Source organism: Crotalus tigris, unplaced genomic scaffold (genome assembly GCF_016545835.1).
Source record: "Crotalus tigris isolate CLP2741 ecotype Arizona unplaced genomic scaffold, ASM1654583v1 scf7180000024345.2110221, whole genome shotgun sequence".
Lineage (NCBI taxonomy): Eukaryota > Metazoa > Chordata > Lepidosauria > Squamata > Viperidae > Crotalus > Crotalus tigris.
This window is the reverse complement of record NW_024100514.1, coordinates 1,839,810-1,852,027: the sequence shown is the minus strand read 5'-3', so window position 1 is coordinate 1,852,027 and position 12,218 is coordinate 1,839,810. Positions and strand designations below refer to the sequence as shown.

The following is a 12,218-nucleotide window of genomic DNA, read 5'->3' as shown; positions in this document are numbered from 1 at the left end:
CGCTTTGGCCTTTCCCTTAGGCACTTCTGGAACCAGAAATGGCTAGGTTGGATTGGTTGTCCATGTCCAAAAGCTGTGGCTCAGTGAGGTCTGCCATGGCAATCGAGAGGTGTCCCAGATGAGGCTCTGGAACTGACTTGCTCTGCAAGAGATGTCAGGTGCCCCCCGTGGAGGGACTGACTGCATGTGGATTAACGTGAGCTGGCCCACTGGCTAAGCCGGGCTCACGCTGGGCGCCACAAAGCGCTCATCACCAAGGCAAAGGGCAATCCGTATGCCAGTCCTGAGGCCAAAATAGTGACGAAATCACACGCGTCTCACAATAGTGGCAATGGTCAGGTTCTGGCAGGCAACTATTAGATGCAGAGTGGCAGATACTAAGGCAATGTTAGGCAAGCAGGACCTGACAGACCTTCTTGTCAGCAAGGTGATAGGGATCCACAAATCTTGTTGTGATTGTGATGTCTTATTTCAATTGGAACAGTACATCCAAAAGACCTAAACTTAAAACTAGATTGAGTCCAAAATAATTATATATGTATATCTATATTTATTTATATATATAAGTTTTAAATTGGTGTGAAAAGAGCATGCAAAATGGTGTCCGAGGCTGGGAGACAATTCTGGAAGCTTCCCTGTGGAAAGTTACTGCCTCGCAAAATGGCGGACGCCCTGAACCCAGGAAGGGGGGGGGGGAAATCTGACGATCGAAACTCTGATTCGATCTATGACAAGGAGCTACAATGATTCTAGACACTCCCAGGTCTTAGAGATTGAAGGGAGAAAATTAAGCAGTTCGCGCCTAACAGCTGCTTGGCGCGACGGTGCTCACAGCGCTTTAGCAAGGCCTCCTTCGTTCCAAAAGGCAGCCGGAGCAAAGAAAATTAAATTATTCCACTTGTCCCCTGCAGCGCTCGCAATGCTCTCTATTCAGCCTGTCAGCCGGCCGAAGAGGCTTCGGCAAGAAGCTGGAGGCTGAATAGACTCAAAATGGCAGCCATGAACGATGGAGTGCTGACCGAGTCCAATCAGTAGAATAAGGCCATGTGGCCTCAAAATGGCGGCCGCAAGAGGGACTGGAGGCCTCTGCAAGGGAAGTGGGAAGAAACTCAGCTGAGCTATAAGGAGAAAGAATCACCCCCCTCCCGTATCTAAAAAGGTGCTGGGAAAGAAACTCAGCTAACAGCTGAGTTTAGGGAGAAAACAGCCACCCCCCCCCTTAATGTTGAGAGGAATACTTCTTTCCTCCCCTGTTTAAAAGGGAATAGGGGCCAGAATCCCCTGTAAAGGGAATAATCAGAGGCTAGAAGCCTCTAATTCTCTAATTCAAAGAATCCACTAATGGGTTTACTATAATTTAGTCTAACCTGCCATACAAACAAACCTGAGAGTCAAGTTATCACGTCCTCATGGGCGAAAGACTAAGATGAAACTGGGAGGTTCCAGTCAAGGAGGGGCGTGACAACTTACAACTTAGTCTGATTAGGCAGGAGGACTGAAATAACCCATTGGTGGATTCTGCAGTCATTATGCTGGAGAAGAGTCAATCCTAATAAATGACATTGAGTTGGATAGATCTGTGGTCTGATTCAGTTTAAGACAATTTCCCATCCTCTTAAAGACTGTTTGACCATAATCAAATCACTTACATTTGGGTATTAAAACAATACTTTTTGTGTAAGTGGTTTGAAGATACCAGATGTTGCAGTTGCAAGCTAGGGCATTGTGCCCAAAGAAACAAGCCAAGAACAGCAGTTCAGGATCTGGAGTGCAAACTCAGTTGCTTGATGTCATCAGGCAGAGGGACGAGGGAAAGAAAAACTCTCCATTTATGGCAAGCAGTGGTTTGGTTTTTTCCACTTCCGAGTGTTTGTGCAGTCCTTTCCCCACCCCGATCCCAAATTACACACAGACAATCAACTCTCCAAAAAGTGACATTGAGAATACATTGTTTTAAAAGACAAAAAGTAAGCTCCTTTTCTCTGAAAGCATTTTTACAGGATTGATTTGTGTATTTTAAAAGAGATTCATTTATGCCCTTTGCCATGTATTTCTCTAGCTTAAAGTCCAAAAGGTTTTATAGATTCATTCTAAAAAAAATAAGATTCTGAATTATTCTACCACTTACATTAGGTTTGCTTCCCTTCTGTTAATTATAAAAGAGCAAATTAAGTATATTTTAGGGTTTCATATGAATGTGCTAATTTGTATTTTTATTGATCTTAACCACTTTCTGAGTTTGTTCTTAACTAAGAAACTAAAAACAGAGGGCCTCATGCAGCTGAAATGTGTTGGCAGGTAGATTCACGAGAGAAATTTTAAAGGCAAAAATGATCAAGTCACTTCAAACAGGGGATATCTGGAATACAGAACAGATAATTTCTTTCTATGAAAAGCCGCAGGCACAAATTTAGTCTGTTCTCAAGGTGTGCTGCAAGCTGTACTTAGTATATTCACAAAGACACTGTGGTTTTATGGCATCATGGCATCTGGCTCTCTCAATTCCTGGCAAATAGATGGGGAAGAAATGGAGGTAGTGACAGATTTTATTTTTCTGGGCTCCAAGATCACCTCAGATGGGGACTGCAGCCAAGAAATTAAAAGTCGCTTGCTCCTGGGGAGGAAAGCTATGGCAAATCTAGACAGCATACTAAAAAGCAGAGACATCAACCTGCTGGAGAAGACTCCTGCGAGTCCCTTGGACTGCAAGGCGTTCAAACCGGTCAGTCCTAGAAGAGATCAACCCCGACTGCTCTTTAGAAGGCCAGATCCTGAAGTTGAAACTCAAATATTTTGGCCACCTAATGAGAAGGAAGGACTCACTGGAGAAGGGCCTAATGCTGGGAAAGATTGAGGGCAATAGAAGAAGGGGACGACAGAGAATGAGATGGCTGGATGGAGTCACTGAAGCAGTAGGTGTGAACTTAAATGGACTCCAGAAGATGGTAGAGGACAGGTAGACCTGGAGGAACGTTGTCCATGGGGTCGCGATGGGTCGGACACGACTTCGCAATTAACAACAACAACACTGTGGTTTTAGCGGCTTCTATCAGCAGATCCCCTCACGATCTTTTTCAGTCTCTGAGGTTATCATACTCAACAGTTAATCTTCATTTCCACAATTTCATACTTTAATGCTTGCAAAAACAAAGGGGGGATACTATCTGTATTGCAACTGAACACTTGAGCATCTTAAAGATCATTTAAAAATAAGTTTTTAATCATTACAGTTATGAAGTGGTGGTTAAAAGATAGTGTAGGTCAGGGGTAGGCAACCTTGGTTCTTTTATGACTCCTGGACTTCAATTCCCAGAATTCCTGAGCCAGCCATGCTGACGAGAAAGGGAGAGGTTTCCAAGCTAAGCCATGCTGGCTCAGGAATTCTGGAAGTTGAAGTCCACGAGTCAAAAAAGAGCCAAGGTTGCCTACCCCTGGTATAGGTGGTTCTTGCTGAAAAGTGAGCACTCCTCAGAGTTCCAGCCATTGCAGCATCCCTTGGTTCACAGGACCGCCATTTGCAGCCTTCACTGGCAGCTTCCAAGAAACAAATCAATGGGGAAGCTGGCAGGAGATCACAAATGGTGACCCCCCCCCTTGATGTCCTCTTAACAACAGCACAGGATTTGTATAACAATAGCAGCTGGAAGTGCTGAACCTGCCATCACTAAGCAGTGCAGTCACATACAGATAGTCCTTAAGTTACAACAGTTCATTTAGTGACTGTTCAAAGTTACAACATCACTGAAAAAAGTGACTTATGACCATTTTTCAGTTACGACTTTGCATCCCCAGGGTCACATGATCAAAATTCAGATAGTTGGCAATTGGATCATATTTATGACAGTGGCAATGTCCTGGGGCCATGTGATCAGCTTTTGCAAACTTCTGACAAGCACAGTCAATAGGGAACCCAGATTCACTTAATAACCATGTTACTAACTTAACAAATGCAATGATTCACTTAACAACAGTGGCAAGAAAAATCATAAAATGGGGCAAACTCACTTAACAAATGTTTCACTTAGCAACATATATTTTGGGCTCAACTGTGGTCGTAACTTGAGGACTACCTGTATAGCATTGCCCTTTACAATCGCATTGCTGTCATTAACTGAGGGTTAACTGTAAACTTTAGTGAAAACTTTGCATCCAGAAGTCAGAGCTTTGGATCTGCCTTTTTTTCATGAGAGTAACAAACCAAAACTAAACAAAGGCACACCATGTACACAGGATACAAATTCTGGATTTTTATGATACACAATTTAGGCTACAGGGCAAAATGGGAAATCTAAACACAAGACAGCCTCTGCCTCTGCCAATAAGAACAAGAGTTACCCCCCTCTTCTCCACACACACACTCTGTTTTAGCATTCTAAGGCAAAGGATACTCATAAGTTGCTGTGAACTCATTGGTTTAGGATTTGGACATACAGCCCTTCCTTACAGCCCACAACTACTGCTGTCCTTTGCATTCCTATAGGATGACCCCTCTGCTGCTGTTCAGCCACAATTCATTCCTGGGATGGTATTTCATTTCCCTCTTTGTTGCAGTAGTTAGAGTGCAGACCTTAGAAGCACAACATCCAATTTTTAGGCAAGGTCCAAACAATGAGGAGGAGGCAGCCTTTTTTGAAGGTACCAGAACAGGCTTCTGGGGCATCCTTAGCAACACATGTGTGTCTATGAAGAACTTCTCTCAGATACATGCAAATAACACATAAAATCCCTCCCCTGCTCTAGACACACATTTTCCAAATTTTCCCCTTCCTAATCGCTTTGCAAAGTTACAAACCCACACTCAGCATTCTCCCCTTGAGACACAGGGAGTGATTTTCACAGAAGACAAGCTGGTAAAAATACCTCCAGAAGGACTATCTTTGTTGGCAAAAATGGAAGGATTCTAACCTCAATACGGGTAGGAGAAAGGGAACATAAGGCTCCCTCTTATCTCCACGGGGACCAAGGCAAAATAGCTCAGCTTGCAAAACAAACCTATTGGTAGCTGCTTCCTAGCAGTCAAAGAGGGCAGGCTGTCCCACCACCAACAAAAGGGGATGGCTGAGAATCAGGCCACATTCTCGAATCTGGGCAGAGTGCCTTCTGAGCATTTTGTTTAACTTGCCCAACTGAACTATTTTCAAAAGTTTGGATTCCTTTCTCAAAGGCCAAAGTGTGGGTAAACTAAACGAAGAACCCTTAGAGGGGACTTTATTGGGGGTGGCAGATAGATCTCACCACTCTGAGGTCAGCAATGGGGAAAGTGAAATTTCAGCTATTAGAGCAGTGGTTCTCAACCTGTGGGTCGGGACCCCATTTGGGGTCGAACGACCATTTCACGGGGGTCGCCAAATGCAGTCCGCCATTTTTCCCCCGCTTTTCCTTAGCTGTGCTACTCCCTTTTATTCTATTGGCTTTTGAAAGCCAATAGAATAGACTCTCTTGAATAGAGTCCAATTCTATTGGCTTTCAAAAGCCAATAGGAATTGTCCAGGCTGTCTCTGCCCTGCTGAGCCCGCCAAAAGTCCCATTCTGCAAACAGTGCTGCACCAGTTGAGTAGTCCTCGACTTACGACCGATTGAGTAGTTCTCGACTTATGACTGGTTGGGGGTCGCAGCATTAAAAAGGTTGAGAACCACTGTATTAGAGGCTTAGTGGGACACCATGCCAGGAGCTAGATGGGCTCATGGCCATGCACAATCAGGATGTATGTCTCTCGCAAAGGTGATCCTTTTACATGTATAGCAAGGGACTTCATCCCTTTTCTTCCAATGGGTTCACATTATCCTGATCAGTAACAGGAGGTAGGGAGGGCTCATCATCTCTGGATTCACCAGATCTAAACATGCAACATCTCCACCCAATCCTTTTTCCCCCCTCTCTGTGTTGTCCAGATCAATTGGCAAGCAGATATTCATGTGAAATTATTTCAGAATACAGAATTGGATGGTTGGAATAAAAGGAGGCTGTTAACATAGGAGAGCCAGAAGGTGTAAGAAAGAGCTAGTTGTAAAGAAGTAAAGAAGAGAACGAAGGCATCACATATTTGACTAACAGATAAATTCAACAGGAGGTCTTCAGACTATAATTTGCAGATCTGGTATTAAACTAGAGTTTGACTAGCCATGATTAATTAAATGAACCACAATAACTGGGTTCACACAACATGGTAACTCAAAAACCATAATACCACACTGCAGCTTGGCACAATGTGTGAACCCAGCTATACTGTTAAACATATGACTGCAAATATTACCAATGAATTAATTTATTGATATGAAGAATCATTCTCTGCAGAGGAAGATTCTTTACAATTTCTACTACAAAGGGCCCAATTTAAAACAAGCTAGCATGCATTTCAGCCAATTTATGACTCATTTGTGAAATGCTCTGTATTCAAAGGTTTACCAAGGATTGTTTGAAATGGTATAGGTTCTCCTGCTCGAGCAGAGGGTTGGACTAGAAGACCTCCAAGGTCCCTTCCAGATTCTATTCTATTCTATTCTATTCTATTCTATTCTATTCTATTCTATTCTATTCTATTCTATTCTATTCTATTCTATGCCCTGCAACAGTATAGTATCTGCAAAATAAACACAGGTTTGTGTTTATCAGGCTCCCCAAATCAACAGTTGGTTCTATATCTCAACTCCTAATTTTGCGTGGCTAGGCTTAAATTGAGAATAGATCTAGAATCTAGATAAGGATTTTTATTGCAAGCTGAAATGGCAAGATGTATGTAACAGGAGATTGCCCTCTGTCAGAATAAAAATGCGGTTCTTTCTTACGTCCAAGTCAGTATAAGCCTGCGGCTTATTCTACCTGCCTTTCCCACACCTCATCAAAGTTAATTTCATGTCCTGAGTGGCAGTTTTTTATTGGCAGGACTGACATATTTGTCCTTAAAGAACTGTTGACTCTTGGCTTACGTCTAACAAGATTTGGATATATTGTGAATATCTGTGTAAAGGGCAAATTCACATTTCACATGTCACAACAGTCAGTGCAGAAATATGCTACTGCATTCCATCATTGTCTCCCCTTGTTAGATATTTGCTCAAGAGGCAACAATTGTAAGAAACCTGTGATATAAGAAAGTAATAACCCATGAATTCATCCTAGAAAAGTTCTCAAATGCAAAGTACAATAGCATTACTGTTTGATAGGGTATTTTGCATATCTAGCAGACAGTGTTCCAGTACTCAAAATCTCCACATAATTCCGTTCAATGAACACTTAAGACAAGGAGTCCTACTAAAACAGAGACTGCACACAAATTAATTAACAATTCCTTTTAATGTCTGAAGGAAGTACCTGTCCTTGTGCAGCATTTTAGAACCACAAGTAAAAAAATCTTTAATTATGGGATATCACCAAATCAAAAGAAAGCTTTGTTGAAAAAAACTACATGTATTGTGTTTTAACCTATTCAGATACTCTTGTCAGGCCTAGCTGCTTGCACTTGCTCAAATCCTCTGTAGCATATATACAGAGGAAGAGGTAAGAAAAGTTAACAATCAGAAACCCAGAAGACAACTTCAAGATGCTGATACATCTTAGGAAAGCACTGTGTATAAAAAAAAATCAGATGGAATTATCTCAAGAGAAACAGGATGCCAACAGGAAATGGTAGAGATAGCAAATCTGGAAACTACCTAATGTGATGGTTAGAACTAGAACAGGATAGAAGCAACATTATACTCACAGACATTTATCTCTCCTTTTGGGAGATATAAAATGTTAAACAGGAAGCTGCTATGCTATAAAGCAGTGGTTCTCAACCTGTGGGTCGGGACCCCATTTGGGGTCGAACGACCATTTCACAAGGGTCGCCAAACAACGCAGTCCACCATTTTTTCCCCCCTTTTCCTTAGCTGTGCTGCTCCCTTTTATTCTATTAGCTTTTGAAAGCCAATAGAATAGACTCTCTTGAATAGAGTCTAATTCTATTGGCTTTCAAAAGCCAATAGGAATTGTCTAGGCTGTCTCTGCCCTGCTGAGCCCACCAAAAGTCCCATTCTGCAAACGGTGCTGCACCAGTTGAGTAGTTCTCGACTTACAACCGGTTGAGTAGTCCTCGACTTACGACCGGTTGGGGGTCGCGGCATTAAAAAGGTTGAGAACCACTGCTATAAAGTAAAGCAGTGGTTCTTAACCTTTTTGAACAAATTGCCCCCTTGAGCCAATGAGGAAGTTGTCATCGCCCCCCTCCCCCAACCTAACCTCTCAATCTCAACATAGGAAATAATTCTTCAATTTATGCAAACACTTTTTTTGTTTTCTTTAAAATTGTCATCAGGACATATCGATGCAAATAATTTATTTCCAGTCTTTTTCCCATATCTCTCATATTCTGGCCAATGGCGTGCCACTGCATAGGTAGAGACTGCTGCGCAACGCGCATGAAGATAAGCAATGTGTCTTCACATATGTACGGCATTCTGTACTGAAGCTAGCTGGAGGAACATTTGAAAACACAATTCAATCCACTAATAGCGATCATGTGATGTTTTTGTATGACAGATATACAGCGATTCGCTGTACGAAAAAGTTTCAAAAGTGTCCCCCAAACTTCTCGCTCCATCGCCCCCTTTTCATTCCTTTGCCCCCGCGTCACCCCTTTTCGTTCCATTGCCCCCCTGAAAAATGAAATTGCCCTCTGGGGGGCAATATCGCCCAGGTTAAGAACCACTGAAGTAAAGCATCAGCATATAACATCATCCTTAATTCCACCATTTCATAGCTAGTATATAAACATACAAACTGTGGGTGGCTGTAGCCCAGTGTATTGTCTGGACCTGAGTCTGTTGCTTCCACCCAACAAAAGACAGAGGTAAGCAGGGTTGGAAGACTGGAATAGTGGCTGCTTGAGGGTGAATGAACTTGCCGGTTGACCCTCTGCTAAATGGCTCTTTAGAGACTGACTATGTGCACACCATGGCAGCTGTTTTGCAACAAGGCATCTTTTCCTGGGAGCGCCCACAGCAACATCTCCTGAAAATTCCAAATGCCTTCAACAGCCTTCCAAAGATTAAAGACTTGGGGAAGTAAAAAAAAAAGAGAGTTTTGGAGACAGAAGGTAGAAAAAGTGGCATTAAAAGATAGAAATCCAAGAAAAATGCAGCAACTGCTTTACAAAGGAGCTTGCATGGATCTCCCAAACAATTCATAGGATGAGGTTTACTTCTCTTTCCACTCAGATAGAACTTTTAATTCTTCTACCACAGAGAGCAACAATAAAAAAAAAAAAAAATGCCAGGCTGATGACTCCAGTTTCCAAAATTCCTGTTCTATTCTGACTGAGAATCCTGGGAATTGAAAGCCAACACATATAGAACTCAATGGTTTGGAGAAGGCCAGTCTAAAAAGACTTGCTGAAAGGACAATCAGAAAAAGAAATCGAAGTTCCTACTAGAGTTATACTGCTACCTAGATGGGAATTCCTATTACTGAAAATAACAATAAAAGCATGCATATATGGCCAGAGCCTTTTACTAATGTTATTTTGTTCTAAGCCCTACAATAAAACTGAAAGAGAGTTGAGCAGAATCTTCATATAGCATATGAACTAGCCCAAGGCTATTTGCATCAGCAGTACATACTGGAGACTGATAAGGCAAAAGGGAAGGCAGAAATACCTTGGAGAAGACATTTTGTGCCCACATTTTTATTAAATTTACACACTGACTAAAGTGAAAAAAATTCATACATCAAGAGGTGTGACTGCTTTGTCAAGTTTGGAAGAAGCCAGAAACCTAAGAATCAAACCCAGAAACCGTGAATCTGTTTGCTTGGAGACAACAATGTACCATAAAACCAGGGCTTTTTTTCCTCATAGGACGCCCAGAACAGAGTTCCGGCATCTTTTTTGGATGGAACCTTATAGGGTAGGGTTGTATGATGTATGTGAGTTCCGGCATCTTTTTTTTTAAAAAAGAAAAAAAGCACTGCATAAAACTCCCCCTTAGTGTCCACCAAACTTCCTGATTTTTTTATCTTAAATTTAAAACATAGAACCAGCTCTCAGCATCATATTTATTTCCAAGAACATCTTGGGGCCCCAAATGTTTTCCTACCTACAAAATATAGTTGACAGCGGTAGCCCAGTGTTCTCTTTGGAAATGTGCTCTGCCATACAGGTAAAGGACAAAAGTGGCAGGGAGCATTCTGGAGGAAGGGGCTGGCAAGTCACATTTTGGCCAATTAGTTATTTTCAACTGATGTCAGTTTTTTCATGAACAGGCACCCCCCTAATCTTCCATGTTCTCAGGGCACTCACATTTTTTCAGTATATATACTAGTCCCAAATGTTATAGAGGCCCAGTATATGCTGAAAATCAGTTCATTAAAGAAGATGCAGGGCTTGATCTAAAGATAAAGGCTGAAACCATTTAAGTTTACCCTAAATAAGAGACTTCAAAGAATCCAGTGTGTGTTCCCTTATTTATAATTAAAATAAGATGGATCTACTTAGAGAGCCTCCAAGCCACAAAATTATTTTACAAAATCAGATTTCTTTCCTGCCTTCCCTTTTTTGGTTATCAATAATTGAGTCAAAGCATATACACAAGAATAATCAAAACCTTGTGGGCATCTTAAACATTCTTTGAGACAAATTCCTATAATATCATTGTTTTTCTTTCAGATGCCAGTGATTTTTTGTTTGTTTGGGTTTTTTTGCTGCAGCTGCAGCCACTTTTAGAATAGGCACAAGGCAGGAAACCTGCCTGAGGGCAAGTAACTTGTATCGCTGGAACATCAGCCTAGCTGGGCTAAAAAAAATGCCCAAATTCTTCTTTCACGGGGAAGAGAGAACTGAAATCATACATAAGTACATATATGCAAGGGCGCTAAAGAAGCGTTTCCTAACTTAAGAGGCTGCCGCAAATGGGAAAATTTCATCTTTTCTGCTCAGAACTCAAGTGCAGTTCCTAATGTTTGGTGCAAGTCCCATGCAAGAAGCAAGATCATCCGGGGAAGGATCAATTTACTAGACGGGGATTCCTACAACTAACACATTTCGGGCAGGGGCGCGGCATTCTTACCCAGGCGGGCAGCTCGTTCCGACTCAGGCTTCTGCCCAGTTCCATGGCGCTCTTCACCGTCACCTCTTCATCGCCCAGGACCTTTCCAGCAGTCTGCAACGACCGCTCCTTGCTCAGTCGCCGGCTCCGCCAGCCCATGTAAAGGGCCACGCCAGCGACCACGAAGCCCACGCTGAGCCCCGCCCGACCGGCCAGATACACCGGGAGCAGCCACAGCAAGCGCCGTCCGATCGCGCCTAGTGCCGTCAAGGCTTCTGCAGAGCCGAAGCCTCCCGGCAACCGCGATCCCGAGCTGGAGGGAATCGGATCTGATGCCCCAACTTCTTGCTCCGTGCCCCGCTCCATGGTGCTCCCAGGATCGACCAGAGAACAAGAAGCACCAGGATGGCACTGCGGCTAACTCAACCGCCCCTGAGGTCCCGCGGCTGTTGCAGTCAAGGATCGAGGAGGCGGGGTGTGATCGAAACAACGCCCCTCCACGCCAGCGGATTGGAGAATGAGATCCAGAAGGTGGAGCTAACTCTGCAATAAGCCGCGGGACTGCGTTCTTTGATTAGACCAGATTCCCGGAGGAAGAGACGGTAGAACCAGAAAGCCGCGCCCCTCCTTCCTGATTGGGCAGCGAGCGTTCCAAGATAATGAAACTAAGCAACGGCTTTCTTTACAGTAGTTCTGACTTAGCTGCGCACTCGAGGGGCCGAGCTCCTCGGATAATTAACTGTTGACTGGTTGATTCTTGTTGATCGGGCGGGACGAGAGGCGTGGCGAGGTTTGCATCACTCCGAATTCGTAGCTCTGGGGCAGGAAGTTGAGGAGAGACGCATTGCTTTATTATTCTTACGTATTATAAAATCCTATTTTTTTTCTTAATTTTCTTAATGGATTAGTCTTTCTCTTGTCATTCATACAAAAGAGATGCATTTCCAAGAATCCTCCCAAATTGCGAACAAGTTCATTAAACCAGCAGTACAGAGAGGTAGCAAACAGGTAATCTAAAGGGCTCAGCAATTCTTTACAAAAAAAAACCAACAACGCTCGCTAATTATAGGAGAAGGTAAAACTGAAAGAATAACAATAGCAACAATCAAAATACTGAACATTCTTAAAAATTGGTCTGAGTAGTGGACAGAATTTTGTGACAGCCAGTCGTTTAATTACCGAATTACATAAGGAAA

The 12,218-nt window shown here is 42.9% G+C and overlaps 1 protein-coding gene across 1 annotated transcript in view; it reads right to left on the bottom strand.

Annotated features, from left to right (window-relative positions):
• ESYT1 (extended synaptotagmin 1) overlaps positions 1 to 11,487 on the bottom strand; it is an 82,892-nt gene extending 71,405 nt beyond the window's left edge. Inside the window, exon 1 of the mRNA XM_039326749.1 lies at positions 11,044 to 11,487. Within this exon, the coding sequence (XP_039182683.1) occupies positions 11,044 to 11,388 (345 nt within the window). The 5' untranslated portion in view covers positions 11,389 to 11,487. The remainder of the gene's footprint in view (positions 1 to 11,043) is intronic.
• Positions 11,488 to 12,218: the final 731 nt, after the last annotated feature.